Source organism: Bubalus bubalis, chromosome 13, assembly GCF_019923935.1.
Source record: "Bubalus bubalis isolate 160015118507 breed Murrah chromosome 13, NDDB_SH_1, whole genome shotgun sequence".
In the NCBI taxonomy this organism is placed as follows: domain Eukaryota; kingdom Metazoa; phylum Chordata; class Mammalia; order Artiodactyla; family Bovidae; genus Bubalus; species Bubalus bubalis.
This window is the reverse complement of record NC_059169.1, coordinates 71,263,110-71,290,224: the sequence shown is the minus strand read 5'-3', so window position 1 is coordinate 71,290,224 and position 27,115 is coordinate 71,263,110. Positions and strand designations below refer to the sequence as shown.

The window sequence follows — 27,115 nt, the reverse complement described above, 5'->3', positions numbered from 1 at the left end:
CATAATTAAGGTTTATACGTCAGATTGACTCTCAGTATTTTGAATGCAGGATATGAAGATAAAACTCCTTGATAAAATAGTGCCTTAAGTTCCTTTTTCTGTGGATTCTGTGTATTTTCTGTGGATACAATACATATATTTTCATACATTCTTTTGTTAAACAAGCTACTTGGTTGATTTGCTTAGAAAAGATCACTTCTAAGTTCGAAATCAATCCTTAGGATGCTGGAAAGTGGTTTTACACACTTCAAAACTTTTCATCTTACTTCTTTTACTTTAATCCGGAAAGGAAGATTAGATAAATCATCTACTCTTTTATAAAGATGTAAAAAACAGTGGGCAGTTTGGGGGGAGAGAGGGGCTAGTATTGTCATTCTAAGGAAACAAAAAGTAAATTCTGAGTTTTCTTAATACAGATTTTCTGGGTAAAAGGGAAAGAGATAACCCTCTGAATGTATAAGTTACTTAAAAATGCAAAACCAACAGGGAAAAATAACTTTTGTACCCTCTTGGTCCCTGTAGTTAAGATTTACCTAGGATTTGAAGCTGTAGTTGAGGAAAACTAATATTTGTCTGTTATTATTCAAGAAGAGTCTTATAAATTTTTTGATTCATCTTCCTGTTGACAAGCAGGCAACAAAAATTTCTCCAGTAGTAACAACTATCTGATGACTATTTTTGCTTATATTTTAAAATAATATGAATGCTTTTGAGGTCTTGCTCACAGATACTTAATCCAAGAAAACTGAGAAATCTCAGTTACAAACTCTGCACCTTTCTTCTGTATTATTAAATTGTTAGTTGCTTTCCAACTCAAAAATATATGTTTAAAGTGCTAAATATATTTGTTTTTTTTCTGAAGAATGGTATCAAATAAAGGCACTTCAGGGTCAATTGAAGAAAACATCTTTATAACATATATACTTCTCTTGGCATATAAAGAGCTACGTTTAATTTCCTCACTAGTTTTCTTTTTTAAGGGTTTATTTTGTTGTAGGTTCATTTAAAGGAGACTACACTCACTAACAAGAAAATCCTCCACTGTTATTTTTTTTGAAATGGGTATATTTAGCTTCTATGATTTATTTGAAACATTGCAACTCAAACCCAGAGAACAGCAAAATTCAAACTTAAACCTTAAATCAAAGAGTGTTTTGTTTATCCAAATTTGTATTCAGGACTTGAAAGATTGAAAATGTGAAAATCAGATAGATTGAATGCTAATAAATAATTTTTTTAGTTAACTTTGGAAAACTGCTTGAATTTGGGGAAAGAAAAGATATGTTGGAAAATGAAAGCATTTCAGTGTAGATAGTGCTCCATATCTAAATTTTAGCTCAACGCGATACCTTATTTATGTTTAGTAAAATGAAGATGTAATTGTACTTAGTTATTTGATCCTCTAGTTTTGCTGCTTTTTATGGAAGGACCTATGTCCTTACTTCACAAGTTATTTTGACATACAATAACATCTTGTCTACTTGAAATAATATTCTTCAGCTATTCAATATTTGACTTAACAACCTTGCAATTTAAAGAAAGATGGATCAAGGCCTCCAAAGTTCAGAAAGATAATGATTGTAAACCTAGAATTCTATATGGAGAAAAGTTCTAATTGACTGTAAAGGGAAAATACAAATTTCTAGGCATTTAAAAATTTGTTTGGCTTAAATGATCAAAACATATGTACTGAGCACTCTCTTAAGTGTCAAGTATTATATGTTATTTCTCTGATCTAAAATACTTAAAAAACAAGTTACTTATTGTGACATAAATATGCCTTTAAAATATACCTGTAGTAGTATTTTTTAAAATTTACTTAGCAAAATAACATTTTGTTGGTTTCCACATCACTTTTTGTGGCATATATCGTTTTTTAAATTGAGTGCTGTTAAATGAAGAAAATGAACCAAAAGAGTAATTTTAAAGTGCACTGTTCTATATATACAGTATCTGCTTCTTACAAGTTGCACAGCAAGGCCAAACCCTGAATGCTATCTGTAGGCTGGGCGTCCTCCAGCGGCGTCGGTGTGTCATTCCACAGAGGACGTTTTACTGCTTTTCTGAAAAATACTCTAAAGACACTTACAGATTCTTTAAATGACTTTCTCATTTATGTTATTATAGTTTAAGAAACATGATTAGTAGTTTCAGTTAAGACTGAAATCAAAATTAGATGTATATTGAATAAAGGTATTAAACACTTAAATGAACATTTTAATATTTGTTAATTATTTAGTATAAAATCACTGTGATATTCAAAGACCATACAGATGGTTATCACATGACTTAAATCATGATTACTTTTATGTTTTGAACAACTTTTCTAGAGATTTGTTTTTCTAATGAAGAGAAAGGTACAAATCAAAGTGGCTCAGAAAAATAAAACTGAGTGTATACAAGAACAGAATACATTTTAATGCTTAACACATCAAATACTTTTTTAATACTAAAAACTTTAAAATGTCCACATGTTTATTTTCTTTCTGAGGTGGAAAAATTGTTGTCCAGGAAAACACTTTTCACAGTTGAAGGACCTTGGAGGTTCTGTCCCAGTAAAGTCCTGATGTTCTTATTTCAGACAGCTTATATTGTAGATTCATTATCAGGTATCTTATTTTTCAACGTCTGTAGGTTATGTTGAATAAAGTTCTCTGTGCCTTGAACTTCAGAGAATCTGGAGTCACTTCTCCTGGTAGACCAGTTTTTCATTTTTATTGAATTCTGAATCGTGTCCGACGTGAAGTAGTAAATGATAGGGTCAAAGCAACAGTTTAAAACGGCAATGCAGAGAGTGATTGGGTACATGGTCCTTACTGCTATTGCTGCTGAGCAATTGACAAATGTCTGTGTTCTCATAAGAGAATATAAAATAAGGTTGATATTGTAAGGCACGAAACAGAAACAGAATATAACCAAATGTACAAATATCATTCTTAAAACCTTAGTTTTATTTATTTTACTTCTACTTAATGTTACAGGTTTATTTAAAGTTCTCAGCACCATACTAGAACAAGTTACGTTTAAAATGAGAGGAATAAAAAACCCCACTATTTCTATGAAAATTACAATCCTTGAGAGAAAGGTTTTCCATGTAGCTGCTGGAAAATTTTCAAAGCAGGTTGCTGAAGTATTGCTGCCTGGAGATGGAACAAAAACTGCTGGTGCACTTCCTCCCATCACAGTTAACCACACAGCAATACAAACGATTTTTGCATTTCGTTTGGTTCTCAGCGTCTTCGACTTAAATGGGTAGACGATGGCCAGAAACCGATCAGCACTAATACAGGTTAAGAACAGAATGCTTCCATACATGTTGGTATAAAAGGACATCACTGAAATCTTACAAAGTAAATCCCCAAAGGGCCAGTTCCTTGTTGCAAAGTAAAATATCCTGAAGGGTAAAGTAAAAACGAAAAGCAAGTCTGACATTGCCAGGTTAATCATGTATGTTGTTGTTTCATTCCGCACTTTGAGAGTACAGATGAAAATATATATGGCGACACAGTTGGATATTAACCCAAGCACAAACACCATACTGAACATGCACCCATACAAGGTGTACTTAAAGGAGTCATTATATATGCAGTCAGAGCTGTTATTGCTTACCATTATAAAGGCACGTCCAGTTTACAGTGTTGAAGTCCTTTGGTCAGCAACAGTCTCCTTTGATATTCAGATCGTGACTACTTTGTAACCTCCAATGTATTTGCAAATCCTTTGGATCTTTGCAAGGTTTTACAAATATTTCTTTTTCTTCCAAAAGAAACATGAAGTTTGTTGCTATAAAGTTTCCACTTGATTCTTCAACAAGAAAAAATGTTCATTTTCGAGTTTCCAGAAGATCTGTGATCCCAGGGCTTCCTATTAAAAACACAATGAAGCCAATCCATTGGATTATAAAGTTTAAATAAAAACTGTGTTCTGACACAGAGTAAAACTCCTCATCCTGTAAACTTCTGTTTCCGTGGTCAAGATGAATATTCCAAAATGAAAGTTTCTTTATGCTGCAGAATGTTTAAGCTGAAGTTAACAATCACATTTTGCTTTTCAGTGCAAAGTTTCTGAGACTTAAACATTCCCAGTTCAATCTCACTTTAAATGAAGTTTTCCTTTTCGGTATTCCTGCAGTGGATCCCAGATAGGGGTAAGCAGAGGAGTCTTTCAAAGGTTCCGAAATAAATTCCTAAGCGTGTTCGCTCCTGCTGAGTTGGAGGCCTTTTCCTCAGTTGCCAGCTGTGTTGTAAGACGGGCTTTCTCTGAAGAGAAAAAGAGAGGCTTGCTCGATTTGTAATATGACATCACAGGAAGAAGAGGCTGGGCTTGAACAAAGAAAGGTTTCTGCCCAGTTTGTTTGCAGTTCCTTTAATCTGATACCATATCTGCTGGGGATATACCTAGGAGGCTTGCAAAGGGCCTCTGACTGTTTAATTAAGCAGTCTGCCCTTTAACTCCTTTTTTGCAGAACTGCCTTCTGGAATGTTGGCTACCTCTCAAGGAGGTTTTTTTTAAAAATTCTTTCTTTCTTTTTGGTAGTAATCGAGAGAGAGGGAAAAAATCTGTATGTGATTGCTTCTGTGTTTGGGATTAGATTTTTGGGGGGTTGGGGGGAACTAAAATGTGTAGGTATATTTATAGATTGAAATTGTTGGTGGTAACTTAATATAACGTTAAAAAATCTGTTGGCTGTAAAAGAGAGAAATTTCATCTTTAGTCGTAAAAAGGATTTGAGTTGAGAGACCCAAATTTTGTCACCCTTGGCTTCTGTTTTCCATAATTGCTCCTCAAGATTTAATTTAATTGCCATGGTTGTGAATGGCTCCAATCCTGAATCTCTTTACTTTTTCATAAACAATTTTCTCACATTCTTTCCTCTTTTCTAGAAACTTAAATTAATATTTTATAGCACTTCCTTTTTTTTAATAATCACTTTTACTGAAGAATAAATTTTAAAATGTTTCTGTTTGGTGTAGTAGTATTAATCTTATAGAACAAAATTGCATCTTTGTAAACAAAGATATTTTTTCCCTATATTGCTTGAAATAAATTTTGGAAAATAAAAGTTACACTACTTGGCTAAATTTTAGGTTCAGAATTTTATTTTAAGCACCTTCCCCCGCCCCCCCAGCCCTCCCTCTACCCCATTTCTTATGACATTAACTATATATTGGACTATAGGTCAGATTTTGTTTTCATTTAAAAGCTCTTGTGAGTGTTTTCTCGCTGTATATTTAAAGTGTACTCATTTTTAAAGCCCAAAGAAATCAGAAGAAAGTATATGTGGGAAAGGGGTAGTTGAATATAGATGTTACTTCCTCAAAGAGTGATGATATCACAATCTATGGACACATTTTCTTATTTTTTCTTATTTTATATTACCGTTTTTACTAGATGTAGAAGGGCTGAAATTCTTCCTTTAGGGTATCAGTGAAGGAAATTTAAGAGCAATTTATTTTTCTTTCATGAATTACATAGCTAATTTAAAACTGATGTTTTGCAGTATGTTTTATGCTGATTTTTAACCTTTTTAATTTGGACTGCACTCTCACTAAGATCAGCAACTTTTGTTGTTTGTTGATGAATATCCCCTGGATTATAGTCTGTTTTTGTTGTTTTGACTAGGAAATTTATAATCAAGTGACACACAAAAAAATAGGAATATTACTTGCACTCAATAAACTTAGAACTTTAGAAGGCTGAATTTCTTTGTATCACGTTGGTATGGAAGAGAGGCAGTATGTGTTCATAAAAGAAGACAGGTAGAAACTTAGAGTGAACAGTAATAAGGAGAGTAGTTAATAAGTTTGTATTCCCATTGGGGAAAAATTTCTGTTACAGTTTCTCAGTAATCTACTTTCAAATTGACAATCTCTTTAGGTATATCGTTAAATAATGAAATATAATCAGTTATATGCCCTGATCTTGTTTGCTTTTCCTTTCATTTTGAATATAGCATTGTCCGATAAAATGAACTAATGAGACATTGGAATATTCTTCCACATACTGATGTTATTCACTTGACTTAATATTCAGTTAACTGTTCATTTGTAGTTTTTTCATGTTTCATTTGCTTAAAAATGGATAGATCACTATTCATTGAATTAAACTTTCTGTTATTATCAGTATATTAGTATATGTTTGTATTTCCAAGTTTTACACAGTGCTTGGCCCTTAGTAGATACTCACATATTTACTAAGGCATGAATTATACTGATAAACTGGTATTTATTGAGAATTGTTTCTACTGAGGAAGAGCAACAGCAGAATGACTGTTTGAATGGGAAGATCATTGAATGCTAGATGTTTCAAAATATTTAATTTGACTTCTAATTAAGGAATCAAAGTGAAATTAGATAACTTTAAAATTCCTTAGATTAAGATATGAAAATTGTGAAATAACTACTTACAAAGGCAGTTAAATAAGTCTAAGTACTCGAGTATATTTAATAGGTGCTTTTGTTTTGACAGACTTAGGAGACCAAACAGTTTATTATGAGATCTGTATGCTTCTGAAGGGAGGCCTGGTGTGCTGCCGTCCGTGGGGTAGCAAAGAGCTGGACACAGCTGGGCAACTGAACAGCAACAGGCTTCTCAAAGTTAAATCTGGGAATCTCTTGGTTTCTTCTATGGGTTTTTTAAGAGCTGATTTGAAATTTCATGAATCTCATTACCTTTCACTCTTCTCATCACTTTTCAAATTTTTATTTTATGAAGAAGTCAGGTCAGTAACTAGCTAGCCTTCAAAGTATATATTTTATTTATCACTCTAGTAATGATATAGTTGTGTTTTAGTTGTGTAACTATTTTTTTTTTTGTTATCAGTTTGAGAGAGAATTCTGTTAACTTGTAAGGATTTGAGTAACTTTTGAGTTCTTGACTAAATTTCTGCCATAACTGTGGTTGTGAGAAGACAAGAAATCTGACTTTTTAATGTTGTTGTTTAGTTGCTAAGTCATATCCGACTCTTTTGTGACCCCGTGGACTGTAGCCCACCAGGCTCCTCTGTCTATGGGATTTCCCAGGCTAGAATTCTGGAGTGGGTTGCCCCTTCCTTCTCCAAGGGGTCTTCTACTTTTTCATGCCTGATTCAAAATAGGCTTTCTTGAACACCGCTTTAAACAAATAACGTGTAAAGTGGGCTCCTCAGCTATTCTTCCTTTCTGTTTTTTCATATTGGTTATTTCTAGCCTTAATAGTAATATCAGTTTTATCTTGTACCTTCTTTATTCTCACTGCTGTCTTCTTAAACTGACCCTGCTGCTCTTATCTATATGGTTGTTGTAGTGTCTTACTTGTCTTATTTCCAGTCCTACCAGTTTACCCTGCCAGAAAGTTGTAGATCAAGTCATGAATGAATCAACTAATTATTTATTCATTTATACCTTTCATTTCATCCAAAAAGGACTTAAAGCAGGCTATAATTTTAAAACTGTCAAAACTGATGGAACCATATATTTAAGATTTTTATTTTATGTAAATTATACCTACATTTTAAAAGTTTAAAAAGGGAGTTGGTGTGGCACAGTTAAAAGTTTTTAAATGTGAGAAAGGTGAGAGAAATTATTCTGAATATTAGTCATATCCATTATTCTAAAAATTATTCCTTTTGAATGCAATAAATGTTTGCAAAAAGCAAAAAATAAAAATCTTAAAACATAAATTTTTGAACACATTAGTAAAAGAATAAAAAATAATACACCATGGGAAAGAGAAAAATGGGAAGGGCAGAAAAATCTAGGCGAGGGGGAGCTGCTGCATTTTGCACAAGGGAGAAAAGGAAAATAAAGTAGATTGCGTAGTTTCCATTTAGTGAAAGAAAACATTCCAGGGTGTCAAAGAAAGAAATTTGCTTTATCTCAGAAATACATTGTGAATCTTTACACATGAACCACTTCAAATCATGATCTAATGGTAGAAGGTATCCCATTCTTGTTGGCTTTCAATTTGGGAAAACCACCCAATGTCAAATTTTGGTTCTGGGAAAATGTATTATTTGTTGGAAGATTAAGATAGTCCAAATATATGCAAAAAATTGAATGAGAAAGTATGTGAAATAAATATATTCAAATTTAAAAGTGTGAAACAGTGAAGTTTTTAAATGTAAGAAAAACATTCTAAATTTATTTTATTCATTTTGAATACAAGAAATGTTTGCCTTGATGAGAAGTTATTCTTCAGGGTCCTTTTCCATCTAAAATTTACACCTATGAAAAAAGCCAAAGTTTTCTCATTTTAGATTTTTCCATGGTAAAGTTTCTATTTAGATTTAGAAGCAAAACTTCCTCACTTTGAAAAAAGAACATTTATAACATATGTTGATAGAATATATTTGTTTTATATAAAAAATATTTTAGCCTAACAGGAACATTTGTTAAATTTGTGATAATTGATATCATTTGAAAATGATTTACCTTTCTGTTATTACTGCAGACACATAACACTTTATGTTACTCTTTACTGGAGCAAGAGTCATCTATGCAAGTTCAAACGGTGCAACCAGCTTGTAGGGATGGGTGGGATTAGAAGAAAGATTTAAAAGCTAATGGATGGTGATTTATAACAAAGTAAAAGTGTACAAGAATGATGGTTGTAGCAGGTTCAAGCAAAGAGATGAAGTAAAGAGAAACAAGAATGTGGTGTAAGACTTTACTTGGGTGAGCATGTTTATCACTGTTAACACTTGAGTTGTTCCCTTCCTCTTTTTTTCCTATCTTCCTGCTCCCCATTCCTTCATCTGCCCCTCTTAAAACTTTATCCCATTTTTCTGTGAGACCTTTCGATCTCATCAATTCCTCTTCTCTACTTCCAGGATACTTAAAGTGTCTCACTTTTAAACTATATTCATATAACTGAATTAGGTTTAAAAAAAAACAAGGAAATACTTGTAATATAGAGTATAACAATAGCTTTTGTACAGTATGGAGATGAGAGTCAATCAAGTCAGTTAAAGGGCATCTAGAGCAGATGATGTCTAGAGAAGGCTAGCCTTTAAAGTTGAATAAGTTTCAAATTTCAAGACTTGATGACTAGAGCCATGCCTGATGATAATGTCTTAGTGTAGTCCATGGGGTTGCAAGAGAGTTGGATGTGACTTAGTGACTAAAACAAGAAAAACAGCAATAGTCTCACTAGTATGTATAGTCATGTCTTTCTCAACCAAAAACACAGAAGATAATTTGAGTGATTGTCTCCTCAGTTCTCTGAAGAATGCCTCATAACTAGTTTCATTCTAAATTCCTAGAAGGGCAATGAATATATAGATTTCATTTCTTTCTTTCTTTTTTTTAACGAATGATGTATTTTTAAGATCTAATACTGTGATCACGATTGCAAATACATTTAAAAGCAGAAATACATTTGACTTTAAGCATTTATGTTGATGTTTTGCTTTTAACCTAGCCTAACCAAGCCAAAATTCAAAGGAAAAGATTTTCTCTTTAACATATATTAAATGCAAAGGCATATGGAAGAATTAATCACTAAGATTCTAAGCCACTACTAATCCATTCCCAGAACAAAATTTTCATGGTCACTTCTTTTTATTGGTTTGCCAGTGTGTTCATTTTAATCAGCTGATTTCACATTCTTGGGAATTTTGAGGACTTCCTGTCAATACCAGCTGTTACCAGTGCTGCCTCAGAAAGGTTACAAACAAAAGACCGGAAGGACTGACTACAAAAGGGCCCCCTTTAAAGCCAAACCTTTTGTTTTGTTGTTGTTTTCAGTTAAATAAGAACGAACTGTTTCAGGCTGATCAAAACAAGATTGCTGGATTATTGTCCTGGATATATGGATAGGGAGCTAGGATAAGCACATTTAAATTATTTTTCCTGGTTATGCTATCTTTATCTCTGGTATGCTGTATTTATTTGTTTATTCAGGAACAGATATTTACTGAGTGCAAACTGTGTGCCAAGAGCTCTTCTAGGTGTTGGGAGTATAGCAGCAAATGAAAGAGAATTCCTGGGCTTATATTTTACTGTGGGAATACAGGCAATCAATAAGCAAACAGTTGTATGGTTGGACATATGGTAGTAAGTTCTCTGGAAAAAAACCCCTACATTTATTAGGAAAAAGGAGGTTCTAGTAGAGAGTTATAGGAAGGGTAGGACATACAGTGATAAGTTGTCTGAAAAAAAAAACTACCTTTATTAGGAAAAAGGAGGTTCTATGTAGAGAGTTTTAGGAAGGGCTCATTGATGAGGGGGCATTTGAAGGAACACTTGAAAGAAGTGAAGAATAAATCACATAGCTGTCTTAAAGAATTACCCTTTAACTATTAAACAATCTCTTTTTTAAATTTATTTTTAACTGGAAGATAACTGCTTTACAATGCTGTGTTGGAGGGAGAATTAAGAGAAACAATCTTATAAAAAGCTCTCCTCAGTCTCTATTTCCCAGCTTTATCTTCCATGACTTTACTCACCAAGTTCCTGTCCCCAAGGTTTTCATGGCAATTGGAAATCTCTAGATAGTGTTTAAATTTGACGAAATTCTGTGTGTCTGCTTCTGATTTTTGTTTGGCATGGCACATCATAAACTGGGAGCTTTGTATTGTTTTGGTTGTGGCTACTTGAAAGTGTTCTTCAAGCTAAATGCTTCTAGGAGACTTAACTATCAGAAGAGCCCCAGGTCAGTAGTTCAGTTTCAAGTCAGATCTACCCTGACTTCTGTGTCCCTGTGCAGTTGTTATTTTATCTTTTTCTCTTCGTGCTTTGGCTAGTACCCTGTTACCTCAAGGGACTGAATTTTCTTCTGCTGAGTTCAGTTTTCCAATAAAGCAGCGACATTTGACAACCTGTATTAATTTGTTGATACAAATGCCAACTAAAAAATGTCTCTTGCTAGCAGTTTCTGCAAGAATTAAGTCCTTGGTCAGTGCAGTCACTGAACGTTAGCACCCCCTGAAAGGAGTTCAGGGCAGAATGTGCTCTGGGAAAACTGGCAGAAGAGGCCTTCTGATAGGCATTTTCAGGAGAAATTTTTTATGAACCTGGATTCTTGCATCTTTCCGTGCTTAGAAAAGCACTGACACCACTAACCTTCTACCCAGATGGATGCTTGGTTGCAAGATTCACCTTCACCAAATGCACGTACATACCGACCTCCCCCGTTACCTCTTCCAGCCTACAGTCCTCAGTAAGATACTAAATAAGCTTGACTCTAACGTTGTGCTTTTGTTTGTTTGTGTGTTTTGAAGTAGGCACAACTAGGTTAGCTTTCTTGACTTCTGTTAATTATCCTACGTATGGTTGAATGAGCATCTGGGATCTTAAAGGTAGTTCTATCCCACTTGTCTTTTTTTCCTTGATAACATAGTACCCTAAGTTTGAATCTACCTTCAGATTCTGGTTACCATGTCTGTCCTTCACAGTCAAGTCTTGGCCTTACTGTCATTTTCTGACATATGACCATTATCCATCCCTACTTGTACCTGGAATCATGACTTCAGTTTTCTCTAAACTCTGCTACTTTCTAAACACATGTGATATCATTCTGTGAGGTTTAAGGTTTTTTTCGGAATACATTTTTTATTTATAATGTAGGAAAGATATTATTAAGGTTCTTAGCAATAATAAAAAGCTTAAAAGTGAACAGATGATATAACTCTACTATTCTAATCAGCTGTTTATAATTTTCCAGGTTAAAAAATGTTTTTTAATTGAGATACAGTTTCCCTATCACAGTATTAGTTTCAGGTGTATAACGTAATGATCCAATATTTGTATATATTGTGAAGTGGTCACCACAGTGAGTCACATCACCAAATGTAGTTAGAATTTTTTTCTTGTGATAAGAACTTTCAAGATTTACTCTTTTAGCAACTTTCAAATATTCACTGCAGTGTTATTAACTATACTCACTCTGCTGTATCTTCTATCATGACTATTTTATAACTAGAAGTTTTTACTTTTTGACCCCCTTCCCCTTTTTTGCCCACCCTCTGCCTCTGGCAACCCTCAATCTGTTCTCTGTGTCTGTGAGCTCTTGTTTTTAGTGCACATTATAAGTGAGATTGTACTGTAGAGTCGACCCTTGTCTGCAAGGGATTGGCTCCAGCACTCCTGCAGATACCAAAATCTGTGGATGCTCAAGTCCCTTATATAAAATGGCATAGCCCAATCAACCGTCTATATCCACAGGTTCCACATCCCCTGATATGGAAGATGTATTTGTCTTTGTCTGACTTATTTCACTTACCATAAAGCCCTCAACTAAGAGTTACCTGGCAGCCTGTCTGGGGACGATGTGCTGATTCACATAATCACCCTCACAGACAAGAAACTGAACAGTTCCATCACACAAGGAACTATATTCATATTTCTCTAGCCTGACTATACCTGCCCTAACCCCTGGCCATTATTAATCTGTCCTTTATGTCTAAAATTTTTCTTATTTCAAAATGTTATATAAATGAAATCAAATAGGATTATCTTCTCAGCCAGATTCTCTGGAGATTCATTTAAGATATTGTATATATCAATAGTTCATACTTTTTTATTGCTAATATTTCATAGTATGAATGTACTGCAGTTTCTTTAACTGTACACATATTAGAGAATATCTGGGCTGATTCTACTTTTTGACTATTACAAGTAAGGCTGCCATAAACTTTTGTGTACAGGTTTTATATAAACATATGAGTTTTCACTGTTTTGGATAAATACTCAAAGAGTGCAATTGCAAAGTCATGTAATTATTGTGTTGTATGGACTCCCAAATATTTTCCAGAACAGTTGTACCATTTTGAATTACCATCAACAATACATGGGTGATCCAGTTTCTTTGCATCCTTGCCATTTTTTGGTATTGTCTCAGTTTTCTTTTAGCCATTCTGATCATGTAAGGATAGCTCATTGACGTTATAATTTACATTGCCCATTAGGATGATGGCTAATAGTGTTGAATATCTTTTTCTGTTTACTTGTGATCTGTGTTTTCCCTCTGGTGAAGTATCTCTTCAGGTCTTTGCCCATTTTCTAATTGAATTGTGGGTTGGTTTGTTTGTTTTTTACCATTGAGAGTTCTAGAATATATAAATATTCTAGATTCTAGTCTTTTGTTGGATATGTGGCTTATAAATAATTTCTCAAAGTTTCTGTAGACTCTTCCCTTCACGTGGTCTTTCTCAAGGCAAAAATTTTAAATTTTGATGAAAGTGCTGTTTATCAGTTTTTTATTTTGTGGATCATGATTTTGTTGTCAAGTCTTAAGAACCTAGATCCCCAAGGTTTTCCCTTATGTTTTAAAAGTTTTATAGCTTCACATTTAATATTTAGGTGATCCATTTCCAGTTTGTTTTTACAAATTTGAGATTTAGGTCAAAGTTCATTCTTTTTCCATTGATTTGCTTTTGCACATTTGTCAAAAGGCAATAAAGAACAAATGGGACAAATAGATGTAGAATTTAAACTAACCATGTCAATGACTACATTAAGTGTAAATAGTCCAAACTCCAATTAAAAGGCAGAGATTCTCAGAATGGATAAAAAACAAGACCCAGCCCTTTGCTATCTACAAGAAACCAGTTTTAAATATGAAGGTGTAAATATGTTAAAATTGACATGAATCAAAAGGATAAGTGCAGAGATGGCACTGAGGGTAATTCTAAGACTTGTTCTGTGGGTAATTAGGTGATTGATAACAGATAACCAAAGAGGATATGGAAGAAGTCTTAGCTGATTGGTGGTGAAAGTAATACGTTCATGTTAATATTTGAACATGTTGGCATTTGAGATACTTGCCACATATATATGCGGACATCTGAGGTGTTTAGTTGGAAGCACTAGATCTGGAATTTGAAAGAGTAGTTTTAGTCAGAAATGTATTAATAGATTTAGGAGTAAGCAGAGATAGAACTAAAGTCATGATCATGGCTCAGCCAGCATATATATTAGCAGAAGAATCCTGAAAAATATCAGTGTTAAAGAAGTAGTGAAGTTAAATGGGAAAGAACTGTCAGGTCAAGGCCTGCCCGCAATTTTGTGTTTTGTATTCTAATTTCCTTTTGCAAGGTAAAATGGTCTTATAATGATTTGGCTTAGGATAGTACAAAAACATTTCCTGTAATGTAGGGCCAATAATATTTCTTAAAATGCCCAGAAAACAATAGCAATTCCTGTCTTCCACTTCCCCTATTGTTAACTTTTCTACTAGCACTGGAGACCTTGTACTTACTTGGATAATCAGAATCTCTTTTAGGAATACCTTGACCTGATAGCCTTGAAGTCCTTTACTCTCTGGAGACGTTCACTCTTGCTTTAGATGTATGTTAATATGAAAGATCAGGTAGAATAGACTTACAACTTCTACTTTTTCTATCCATATTACTTATTAAGTGGGATTTATACTAATCTTGCTGACAGGGAGAATCTGGTTTCCTTCACATGATTAAGTGGCAAAATGGAGTGAAATGTCCAGAGAGTGATTATGCTAAGAGTTAATTTAAGTAGGTTAGCAGTGACATAAAAGAGCTTACCTGAAACCCAAGAGTAAACTTCTGAATCCTGAATGCAAGCAGTGCTATAGATACAAATACATAAATTTTCAAAAGTTAAATACCCCATTAAATATTTTCTTTAGATTAAAAAAGTCAGAATCTGTATTAGTTATCCATTGCTGTGTAAGAAATTATCCCACAGCTTAACAGTTTAATGAAAGAACTAATGATTTACTTCGCATATAATTTCTGAAAGTGAGGAATCTGGGAGTGGTTTATCTATGTAGTTTTGGCTCCAGTTCTTTCAGGAGAGTTGTTCAAGTTATCAACCAAGGCTGCCATCGGGTTTGGTCTTTCCTGGAGTTGGAAAATCCATCCCCAAGTTCACTCACATGGTTATTAGTAGCCCTCATTCCTTTACTTGTTGCTGGCCAGAGGCTTCATTTGTTTGCCACGTAGACTTCCCTATACGGTTGCTTGGTCCATGGCAGCTGCTTTCCCCTAGAGTACAAGGAGATCCGTGAGAGAGAACCTAAGATAGAAACTGCAGGGTTTTCATAAGCTAATCTCAGACCTGGCATGCCATCACTTCTGCTCTATGCCATGGACCACACAGACTACCCCAGGTACAGTGTACAAGTGTACAAGGGTGTAAATACCCAGAAGGAGGAATTAATGGGATTATCTTGGAAGCCAGCTGCTACAGTTGATATTTAGTTATCAATTAGAAAGCAAATCCTATCATCCACTTTCATCTTTATGCTTTGCTGTATTTAATTAAACCCATGATAGGGTTTTTGTCATATAACATTATAGAAATATTTATTGAGTGTCCACTATATGCTTGGCACTGGGATTTTAAGAACTCTCTAAAAGTCCCACCTGGAGAAGAAGTTAGACTTGGGATATATTTTGAAGTTTGAGCCAATATAACTTTCGTGGATTGGATTCCAGTGGAGAGTGAGAGAAAGAATAATGGAGGTGATTTCTTTTTGCTTTGGACAACTGTATATAAGTGATAATGATATGGGGGAAATTGGATAGGAGTGGGAGGTTTTTGTGGTAGAAGATGATTAGTTTATTTCAGATGAATATGTTGAGTAAGGCAGAAGAGGACAGAGGCTTCTAAAGTGACCCTATCAGTAGCTGACATCTGGAGGATTGCTTACTGTTATGTTCCTACTTCCTAATATAGCACCTGTTACAGAGCAGACGTATGGCAAACAGTGGGTGGATGGATGCATGATAACTAGGCATTATTGTCATTAGTATCTCCACTTTACAGTATAGAAAAGTGAATCATAACAAGGTCAAGCGACTCTCTCCAAGGTCAGGCAGCCAGTACATGGTCAAGACTTGAACACCTGTGATGTGACTCCAGGGTCTGTGCTTCTGTGCATTGCACCATACTTATTATTATTCTCATGGCATACTTCATTCTCTATATACCTCTGTGCCAGTCGGGTTGGGAGAGATGGAGTAATAAAAGTGATACTTGGGTGAAACATGAAGACCGTTGGTGAGTAGAATGGCACTTCTTAGAAGAAGAAGTCACTTTGGTATAATCCTATTGTGATAATTCAACCAGGTAAACCATCTATGGGTTTAAACCATGTTTGAAGAGAAAAATCAGCCACATACCTATGTCCTATTAAAGGCTCAAGTTTACCTGCATATCTCTGTAAGTCTCAAGGTCTTCTGAAAGGTCTTTGTTTGAGAAAAGAATGGGATAAGGCCACTCCTGCTGAATATATGTAGATTCATCCCATATGAAAAGATGTTCAGTTCATCAATGACTAGAAAATGTAAAACACTGACTATGGCGTGCGAGCATTAGCTGGTTTTCACGGTCAGCCTTACTTTACCCAGCTGAAAGCCATTACTGAGGTTGCACTTCAGAGTGCCCCTAGTGAATATAGGAAAGAATGACTTGACAACAGGAATTAGTACAATTAGAATAAATCAGTACTGTTTACTTTTTAAAGATTTTGTTTAACTTAGTTTACTGCTGTTTTAGTCACACAGAGTTTTTCAGGCTTTATGTAGTGGGGTTGTTTTGTGTTTTTCTTTACGACTTCTGGGTTTTGGTCAAACCTAGAAAGGCCCTTCCTTCAAGAAGTTATAAAGGAGAGGAAGGGATGCAAAGAGAACAAAAGGTAACTCTGTGAGGTAATGAATGCTAACTAGCTTGATTGTGGTGATTATTTCACAATGTGTGTTTCTATGAAACCATCACATAGTACACCTTAAATATATATGGTTTTTGTCAATTATACTTCAATAAAGGTGAAAAAAGATTTTAAAAAAGTATAAAGATATTCTTTTGTATTTCTAATACTTCAATTTTGTTTTTTAATGTAATTGAATTTTTATAATTGTGAAAGTATAATAGCCTTTTTTTTTTCAAATTGTTAGCTAATTTTTCAAACACATTTTATTGAATAGACATCTTCATATTTTCACAAAATCTACATTCTACAGTGTTTTGTATTTTTATTTACAGATGCACCACTTTTCCTTTTTATATAAACCTATCATCTTGGCAGTTTGTCTGCTTTCCTTTCTTTCTTAGTTCAAGCACTAAAAGAGTGAAATAAGTATGTCCCCAGGTTTTATGGTCTTGCAAGGTGTCACCTCCAAAAAGTTACAATTTTTGAATCAGTTATTTTAATGGCTCTTACTTCTGGTCTTACATTTTTATAAATGATTTTTAAATTATGCGTTTTAAACTTCTTGCTTGATATATGGAAATATATTTTGTATTGGTTTTATAGCAGTACTGAGACCTTGCTAATCTCTTTCATTCTAATAATTTCTCTGTAGATCCTTTTGAGTTTTCTTTGTTGTATCCAACTCTTTCCTGACCCCATGGACTGTAGCCTGCCAGGTTCCTCTGTCCATGGGATTCTCCAGGCAAGAACACTAGAGTGGGTTGCCATTTCCTCCTCCAGGGGATCTTCCAGGCCCAGGGATTGAACCCGCATCTCCTGCAGTGGCAGGCAGATTCTTTACCACTGAGCCACCTTATTGACATAAATCATTTGCGAATAATGGTATTTTTGTTCTTTTTTCCTTCCTGGTCTTTTGATCTTTAATTTCTTTTCTTTATCTTTTGAACTGACTGGAACCTCAAGTGTAATACTGAATAGAAAGCCTGATAATGGGACATCTTTCTCTTATCTCCGATTTTTTAAGGGGAATGCTTTTAATGTTTCACCATTACACATGATGTTTGCTGTGGGTTTTTTGTTTATTTGTAGATGCCATTTATCAAATTAGGAGTGCCCTTCTGTTTCTGATTTATTAAGACTTTTCTTCTTTTTTAACATAATAAATGGGGTTTTAAATGAGAGCTTTTTCTGCATTGATTTTGACAATATTTTTCCCCTTAGATTTATTAGTAAGGTGAATTGCATTATAGATTTTCTAACATTGAACTAATCTTGCAACCTGGATAAACTCATCTTGGTAAATGACATACTCTGTTTTTAACATTGCTGATTTGGATTGCTAATTTTAGAATTTTTATATCTCTGTTTATGAGTGAGAATGGGCTATAATTTTTCTTTTTGTAATGTCCTTGACAGTTTTTAGTATCAGTGTTGTACTAGCCTCAAAAATCAGAGAATGTTCTTACTTTTTCCATTCTCAGAAGAGTTGAAGTAAAAGTGGAATTATCTATTCCTTGAATGTTTGGTAGAATTTACTGGTAAAACCAGAGGTACTTGAATGTTTTCTTTGTGGAAGTGAAGTGAAGTGAAGTGAAGTGAAGTCGCTCAGTTGTGTCTGACTCTGCGACCCCATGGACTGTAGCCTACCGGGCTCCTCCATCTGTGGGATTTTCCAGGCAAGGGTACCGGAGTGGGTTGCCGTTTCTTTGTGGGGAGACTTTTAATTACCGTTTCAAATTCTTTAATACTTTATAGGACTATTGAGGTTTATTTCTTATTGAGTTCTGTTAATTTTTATTTTTGTGGAATTTTCCACTTGGTCTACATTTTCCAGTTTATTGACATAAAATTATTTATAACTGTCCCCTATTATCTTTCTGATCTTTGTAATGGTGGCCCCATTTTTGTTCCTAATATTATTTATCTGTCTCTTCCTTTCTCAGTATGACTGGAGGTTTGTTTAATTTTATTAGTTCTTTCAAAGAAGCAGTTATTAGCTTTGTTTATCAGACCGTGTATTTTATCTTTGTTTTCAGTTTCATTAACTCCTGCTCATATCTCTATTGTTTTCTTCCTTCTACTTTCTTTGGGTCTTTTCTGTATCTCTTTCTCTAACTTTTAATTTCTTTTCTAATATAAGCATTTGAAGTTATACATACTCCTAATTTATTTTGTGCATAGTACAAAAATTGGCAATCATTTTCAAAATGGAAACAAGAACCTTATTCTGACTTCAGAATTGCCATTGTCAATTATGACTATATTAATAATGCTCACCATGTCAAACATTATGATTTTGATACATATATAAGAAGGTCACGCTTACCAGTGTTATTTTAATGTCATCTTGTTTCATGTAGGATTCACCTTTATTTGATCTTATTAAACAAGCGAAGGACCGAGAAGGACCAGTTGATCACTTTGAACCTGCCTGTACTCTCAACCTTCCTCTCCAGAATAATCACACTGCAGCAGATATGTGAGTGAAATCTGTTGTCCATCCAGCTCACAAAAGGACTCTGAGCATAGTGTGATACAAGCTGTTATGCAAAAGCTGCAGGGAATAGATTTTGCATAAGACGTTGTTCCTGCTTTCAAGAATCAGGAATATAAGATACAAGACCCAAATAAAGGTCATATACAGCGGTACAGAGTGCTACTGAAATCACTCCAGTTTAGTGTCATGAGGACAGTTTTCATGCAGGGATGATGATTTAGATAGTCCTTAGAGGTAGACTAGGATTTCAACATGGAAACCAGAGAGGAGGGAGAGGACGGAGGAGACAGAAAGAGCATGAACCTCAAAGTACAACAGCCGGGAGAGCAGGAAACATTTTTCAGAAGTGCAGCTCAGTGCCTTCGTAATGCAGCATAGGATGGGCTGGGAAGATCCCCTGCAGAAGGAACTGGCAGCCCACTCCTGTATTCGTGCCTGGGAAATCCCATGGGCAGAGGAGTCTGGCGGCTACAGTCCGTGGGGTCGCAAACAGTTGGACACGACTGAGCGACTAAAACCACCATGGGATGGGCATAGGGAGTACGCAGTGCAAATAGGAGACTAAAATGGTTGATGAGTGCCTGATGACGTGCTAGAAGAAGAACACAATCACTAACCTTTATTGAGGGCCCACTCAGTGCTGGAGAATTACCAAACAGCACTGTAAGGCAATAGACATTGTAGCAGCCTTCATTATCTATGAAAAAGGAATTAGAGAAATAAGGTAACTTACCAAAAGCCAACAGAAATCAGATCCAAGCGGTCTGACCCCAAAGCCCACGCTCTGAAACATTCCAGCTACATTGCTTTTCACAGGAATGTGTGTAATGTTATGTTTCTGTTGTTCTGTGTAAGAATTGACATTACAGAGCTCTGTGATGAGTGCAGGGGCTGTTTTCCAGAGGTGCCATTTCCATGCTAATTTGTATCCAGAGGATTTCTAGTGTGTGGAACCTCTGCCTTCATGTATAACTTAGCTTGCTAGGTAATACGTTAATATAAATATGTCAAGCCTTATCTTTTTCTTTAATTCAATAAGCAGCTGACTTTTGGGTGCCAGGAGGCGTTTTAGGCACTGGGAATACAAAGGCAAGTAAGATGGATTAGGTCCTTCCCTTCACAGAACTTATATTCTGAAGAAAGGAAATGAACAGTGAACAAGGAAACTAATATATAAGGTGATCTTAGAGTATAGTAAGTTCTGTAATGGAAATACACAGAATGATGTGAAAGAGAGAAGCTGAGAAAGTGATAGAATGTTTAGGGAAGCTTTCTCTATTGAAATGGTGTTTGACCTGAGACTTCAAGAACAAACGGATGCTGGCCTGGCAAAATCTGTATGGTATGCATTCCAGGCAGAGCAAACAGTAAGTGCAGTATCCCTGGGTGATCACACTTACCTGGTCTTAGGAACAGAAAGAAATCCCAAAGCAAACAAGAGGAGAGCAATGCAAGATGAGGCTGGAAAGGCAGACTGCGGCTAGATCTTGTAGAGTCTCATCAGAGAGGAGACTCACAGAGAGGAGTTCAGATTTTAAAAAGCTGTGGGAAAACATTAAGGTTTTAAGCAGAGGGGCAGCTTGCTATAATTTGTGTTTTTAAAGGGCCACTTTTTGGCTGCCATTTGAAGTACAGACAGGGTAGGAGGAGAGAAAAGAACAGGGCAAGGGAGAAAATAGAAAGACCCAGTTTGGAGACAATTTCAATAGCCCAAATGAGAGATGTAAATAAATGAGTTGGTCTAAGATATGTCAGTAGAGATACAAAGAAATGGAAAATATCTGGGGTATGTTTCTAGAGGGAGAACTTTCTTTTCCATTGAGTTTGAAGATTGGGAAAAGGAAAAAATTTAAAATATCTCCTAAGTTTTTGATTTAAAAAACTGGTTGTAATACGGAGCCATTTCTTGAGATTGGAAAAATGGAGAAATGAAGAGCTCCACTTTGGCCTTCTTAAGTCTGAGATTCAGGAAACGAAGTATTATCCTGCTTAGATTATAGTTATTACCTATTATCCAGCAGGTAATATTTTCACCTGGAATTTGAGGGAGACTAACTTCTACCCAAGTTAAGTCAGTCTACAGTATTGCTAGTGAATTGAAGGGAAATTCAAGGGTGATAGATTAGACCCTGGTACTTATAAAATCATAATACTGGTTCCCTTTTTCTAGTGTTCTAGTTAATATATTACATGTAGTAGAAACATCCATAATAAGGTACAAATCCTACTTCCTGCCCAGAATTATTTCTCAGCTGTACTGAGTCACTCAGTCATGTCTGACTCTTTGCGACCCCATGGACTGTAGCCTGCCAGACTCCTCTGTCCATGGGGTTCTCCAGGCAAGAGTACTGGAGTGGGTTGCCATGCCCTTCTCCAGGGGATCTTCCCAACCCAGGGGTCGAACCCAGGTCTCCCACACTGCAAGTGGATTCTTTTACTGTCTGATACTAAAACAGAAGGTAGACCTGGACTGTCCTCTGAAATAAAGGGCAACACAGAGCAGTGATAGGTCAGAAACTGAGAGTTCATATGTACTAATATCTCTGTCTCGATTTATGCCTTACATGTTTAGTATATGGGTGTAAACCTGCCTTGATAATGTTACCTGAAATATTAATTCATATAATTCTGTACTATATAATTTAGGAAGATGTATGTGTATGTAACTTAAGTCTTATGTAAATGAACTGTAGTTATCAGTGAAACATTTTTAAGAGAAGAATCAGAGAAATTGATATTTTAATATCAATGGCTTGTTCTTTTAAGCTGGAGTCATTTTTATTATCTCAATCTCACTTTAATTATTAAAATTGAACATATAAAGATATATAGCTATTTTTTCAATAAGGCAGTAATTTCTAGGAAACGCCGTTTATTAAAATAGGGTTAGAAATGATAACAACAAGCCTAGTTTTCCTCTTAAGCTCTCTTTTCCAACTTGTATTTAAATAGGACTTTGGTGTAAAACAGTAGATTAAATAGACAAGATGTGTTTAGATGCATGTGTACAGCTGTGTGTGTTTGTGTATCTATGAAAGAGAGAGATTCTGAGAAAACTTCACATGAAGACTTTTACTTTGAATATATCTAGGTATCTTTCTCCTGTAAGATCCCCAAAGAAAAAAGGGTCAAGTCCACGTGTAAATTCTACTCCAAATTCAGAGGCACAAGCAACCTCAGCCTTCCAGACTCAGAAGCCATTGAAATCTACCTCCCTTTCACTCTTCTACAAAAAAGGTTAGTAGATGATTACTTTCATGAGCGTGGACTCTGAAACGAGGCTGACTGGATTCAAATCTTGGCTCTTCGGCTTACTAGGTATGACTTTGGGCAAGTCACTTGAAAAGTTCTATGCCTCAGTTTCCTCATCCGTAAGATGGAAATAATAATAACCTACCTTATTTGGGTTTTGAGATAATTAAATGAATGAATACATAAAATGCTTCCAAGAGTGTCTAGCACATAGTAAGCACTCAAAAAGTGTCAGATGTTGTTATTGTTGCTGCTTACTGTTATGCTTTCAAATTTATGCTTGGAAATATTTGCCCCTAACATTACTTCTTCTATTGAGGTGTGTAAGTTGAGATTATACAATGGGCTGTGGCCTAATGCAGATGCATTTCCTGGTGACCAGGTTGTACAGCATTTTCTGATTGTGTGTGTGATGGGGTGGGGAGGTCATTTGGGTGTCTGTGCATGTACACGCAAGGGCACACCCACTTGAAACTCTTTGAAGAAAAGTAGAAGGCCAGATTCCTCTGTGATAAATCTTATTTCTGACTTGAATAAAGTGAATATACTGAGCTTTATAGGCATGATATAAGTCCTTAAATTAGAGCAGTGGTTCCAAAGTGTGGTCCCCAACCAGCAGAATCCATCTCACTTGATAAGTTGCAGATAGGAGAATTTTTGTTTGAGCCCCAGTGCTAGAACTACTCAATCAGAAACTAGTAGGATGAGGAAAAAATCCTTGTTTTAACAAGTCCTCAGTGCAAGTCTGATGTAAGCCAGAGTTGAAGACCAGTGGGATAAATTATTAACTAAAAAATTCTGATTATTTTATGCAAGTCTTTGACAGGTGCATTTAAACCAGATGGAAGAAAATTCAATTTTGTGGATTACTTTTCTCCAACCTGTGTGCCAGTAGTATTTTTAAATAAACTTGCTCAATATGTTTAATATCACAGTCATATTACCACTTAGGTAATCTACAAGTCTAGCATTTTTATAGAAAAATACACTATTTGTTTTTTGTTTTCAGGATTGAAAAAATTAAGGGAGTTCAGAAATTCTGTTATTTTAAAAAATAATTACTCTCTTGAGTATTGATAGAATATTCAACATCTGTGATGCGTGATTACCAGTGAAACTGAAACAAACCGTATTTGGGTTGTCTAATTACACAATATCTTAGGATCTTTCTTCCTCTAATTTTCACCTCTGCCTCAACTTTATGCTATAATAATTCAGCAAAATAATTATTTTTGCTGAATAGTATTTTCAGCAAAGTCTTGTTTTGCCTTCTATGTATGTAGGACAATCCTAAGACTAGAAATCATAAGGAAAATAGTGGGAGAAATGAAGTTAATGTTAAATGCTATTTAACAGCATTTCGTTATAACAGTTTAATATTTTGAAAATATCTACCTGTGATACAAAATTAAGAGTAAATATGATTAATTCCCCTTATTTTTCCAGTGTATCGACTAGCATATCTTCGACTGAACACCCTGTGTGCACGCCTTCTGTCTGACCACCCAGAACTAGAGCATATCATCTGGACCCTTTTCCAGCACACACTGCAAAATGAGTATGAACTCATGAGAGACAGGCATTTGGACCAGGTAAGGAAGTTATGCACTTCTCTTCTCCTGCTTACTTGTTAACTATGTACTGATTTCTTAAGAAAAGTTTGGATTCAAATGAGAAGCTGCATCAATTTAGTTAACATATATTTGCTTACTGGCTACCCTTTATATTTTTGCTGTATTTTTTACAAATGAGAGCTTTAGAGTTTGAGAATATTTCAGTATTTACTTATTTAATGACATGAAAGTTCTTGTTGCAGAAACCACTGAAGAAACTTTATCATAGGCGTTTTCTGTGTTGTTGTAAACTAGAATTCATTTAGTGTGGAAAAAGCATGAGACATAAGAATAGTTGATCTAAAACAGTGCCAAATGAGCTCAGGATAGGAAAAGATAATTCTGTAGGAGATTAAATTTCCTTTTTTTTTTTTTTTTAACTAAAAGAAAGATAACAGTGCATTTTAGAGCACAGTTCAGTTCAGTCGCTCAGTCGTATCCGACTCTTTGCGACCCCATGGACTGCAGCACACCAGGCCTCCCTGTCCATCACCAACCCCCAGAGTTCACTCACACTCATCATATCCATTGAGTCGGTGATGCCATCCAACCATCTCATTCTCTGAGCACAACCGTGTAACAAAACCCTGACTGTTTTTGTATCACATTTATTTACTAGATTATGATGTGTTCCATGTATGGCATATGCAAAGTGAAGAATATAGACCTTAAATTCAAAATCATTGTCACAGCATACAAAGATCTTCCTCATGCTGTTCAGGAGGTAGGTAATTTTCCATGATAAGAATTTTCAAAATATATCCATATCTATAATATGGATAACTTTAGTCATTAATTGTACCATATGTTCTGACTGATTTGTATAAATTTACATATCTACTTTTTATTTTCATATTATTAATTATTTGTAGTTAAAAGGTAATTGGGAAGCTAACAATTTAATATTCAAATTCATATTATAAAATAAATAGGGAACACTGTATTGTGCCAATAAGCAGAGCATTTGTAATAAACTTTTATATATATATATATATATATACAAAACACATACAGTATATATGTTTGACTTTTCACTTCCAGTAGAATAGCTATAACCCAAGCCTAAAATGGCTTCTTTAGATTGTTTTTTCCTATAAAATAATGTTTCTTTTTACTGTTAAAAAGTATCATGAACTATTACAATAGAAACTCTAAAGAGATAAATTCCCAAATTCATTTAACAAGTACTTTTGCTCTTCTTCCTCAGACATTCAAACGTGTTTTGATCAGAGAAGAGGAGTATGATTCCATTATCGTATTCTATAATTCGGTCTTCATGCAGAGACTGAAAACAAATATTTTGCAGTACGCTTCCACCAGGGTATGTTGAAGGCGTCCTTTATTTGGGCAAATCTGCTTATAAAGCAGTGGATCTCACTAAAGTGTTAAGTAACCTCCTGCTTTTGTTTTTGCTGTAGCCCCCTACCTTGTCACCGATTCCTCACATTCCTCGAAGCCCTTACAAGTTTTCTAGTTCACCTTTACGGATTCCTGGGGGGAACATCTATATATCACCCCTAAAGAATCCATATAAAATTTCAGAAGGTCTGCCGACACCAACAAAAATGACTCCAAGATCAAGGTTTGTGTTTTCTTTTTAGGAAAGCGGTAAAGAATGAGAGGGTTTTTTTTTTTTTTTTTTTTTTAATCCAAGCATAAAACCATAAAGCTTTCTTCATTTACTACAAGCCAGTCCCTAATTTCCTAATTTATAGTAAGTGATATGATAAAAAATAAAAATCGGGGATGTTGGGGGTGAGATCATCTGTTCACTTAGATGAGTTTGCAAATTTAGTCATCAACTTTCCTGGCTTCTTGGGTCTTTTGTAAGCAATCTGAGTACTAGTTTGATCCTAAGTTTCAGATCACTCGCGGAGTTTTTTAAGTAGCTACCCTGCTAAACAAAGTAGATTCCTTTTGTTAAGAAATTTTATTCTAGAATTTATTGAATGTCCTGTGAACTCTTTTTGTGGATCTGTTCATCTTGCTTATGAAATGTAGATGAGTGAGTAAATGTAGATGATGGTAAATGAAGTCTTTAGAAGCCCATCCCTACTTCTGCCCGCGGCCTCCTTGTATTACCTTGGCAGGTCTCTGCTTCAGAAGGCTGCTGTGGCTCAGGTAAATGATGCGAGTGAAGCTGTTTTAAATTCTAGATGAAAGGCTCTGTGCACCTACAAATCATTATGTTATCTTCCGCACTCAACACTGGGTGCCCTCTGGCTTTGAAGTACTTCAGCGGACTTATTATATGCTATCATGGGCTATTTGAAACTGACTTTATTTGAATAGTGGAGGCAGATTAATTAGTAAAGTTAATGTAGTCTCATCTCAGAAATTTAGCCCGTATAGTTGCACTTAATGGGCAAGAAAAACAGACAAGGAGAAGGGGATATAGTAATCCTGTGAAAACATTAGTATAGTGTGTTTACTTATATAAGCAATGCACACATAAAAATTTCAAACTGTACAGTAAAAGAAAAGTAGACAATAACTGGCAAATGATATCAATGCTCTCATGTGCCCCTGTGTTATTTTCTATATATTTGGTGTTTTTATGGTTGAGTATCTATGTACTCATATCTACAATTTACATTCTAAGCTGCTGAGGTGCACACCATGTCTAATTTATACATTGCTACAGGAAAATGTATACTTAGGTAAATTTTTAATGATGATAATTAACCCATATTATGCTGATAATGATAGCTACTTGCTGATCTTAGTTAATTCACTTCTGGGTTGGAATTGTTTAGCAAAAAAGTCACATTCTGAAAATCCTGATCAGCTATTAAGAGAGCATCTTAACACTCTCCATATTCACCGTATTTCAGTAAATCATATAGAACGATGGCTACTTATCAAAGAATTGGAGAACAATAAAATCCATATATCTATTGATTCCATGTGCATATGATCAAATCTTTGTCCTATCAGGCTAATGTTGTTCTTCAGCTTTATTATCAAGTACATAAATTATATGATTCAAACAGGGACAAACTTAAGAGATTTCTGATTCTAGGATATGTGTTAAATGTTGTTTTAGTTGCTGAGTCATGTCTGACTGTTTTGTGATGCCATGGACTGTAGCTCACCAGGCTCCTCTGTCCATGGGATTTCCCAGACAAGTATACTATAGTGG

General features: G+C 35.0%; 2 protein-coding genes across 2 annotated transcripts in view; one reads left to right on the top strand and one right to left on the bottom strand.

Moving 5' to 3' along the window:
* Positions 1-27,115, top strand: part of RB1 (RB transcriptional corepressor 1) — a 117,871-nt gene that overhangs the window by 80,635 nt on the left and 10,121 nt on the right. The window contains exons 18-23 of the mRNA XM_025263244.3: positions 18,972-19,090; positions 22,200-22,345; positions 23,807-23,952; positions 24,593-24,697; positions 25,181-25,294; positions 25,392-25,555. Of these exons, the coding sequence (XP_025119029.2) occupies positions 18,972-19,090; positions 22,200-22,345; positions 23,807-23,952; positions 24,593-24,697; positions 25,181-25,294; positions 25,392-25,555 (794 nt within the window). The remainder of the gene's footprint in view (positions 1-18,971; positions 19,091-22,199; positions 22,346-23,806; positions 23,953-24,592; positions 24,698-25,180; positions 25,295-25,391; positions 25,556-27,115) is intronic.
* On the bottom strand, positions 2,184-4,337 carry LPAR6 (lysophosphatidic acid receptor 6). The gene has a single exon (XM_006063606.3). The coding sequence runs from the start codon at positions 3,610-3,612 to the stop codon at positions 2,587-2,589; it is 1,026 nt and encodes a 341-aa protein (XP_006063668.1). The 5' UTR covers positions 3,613-4,337; the 3' UTR covers positions 2,184-2,586.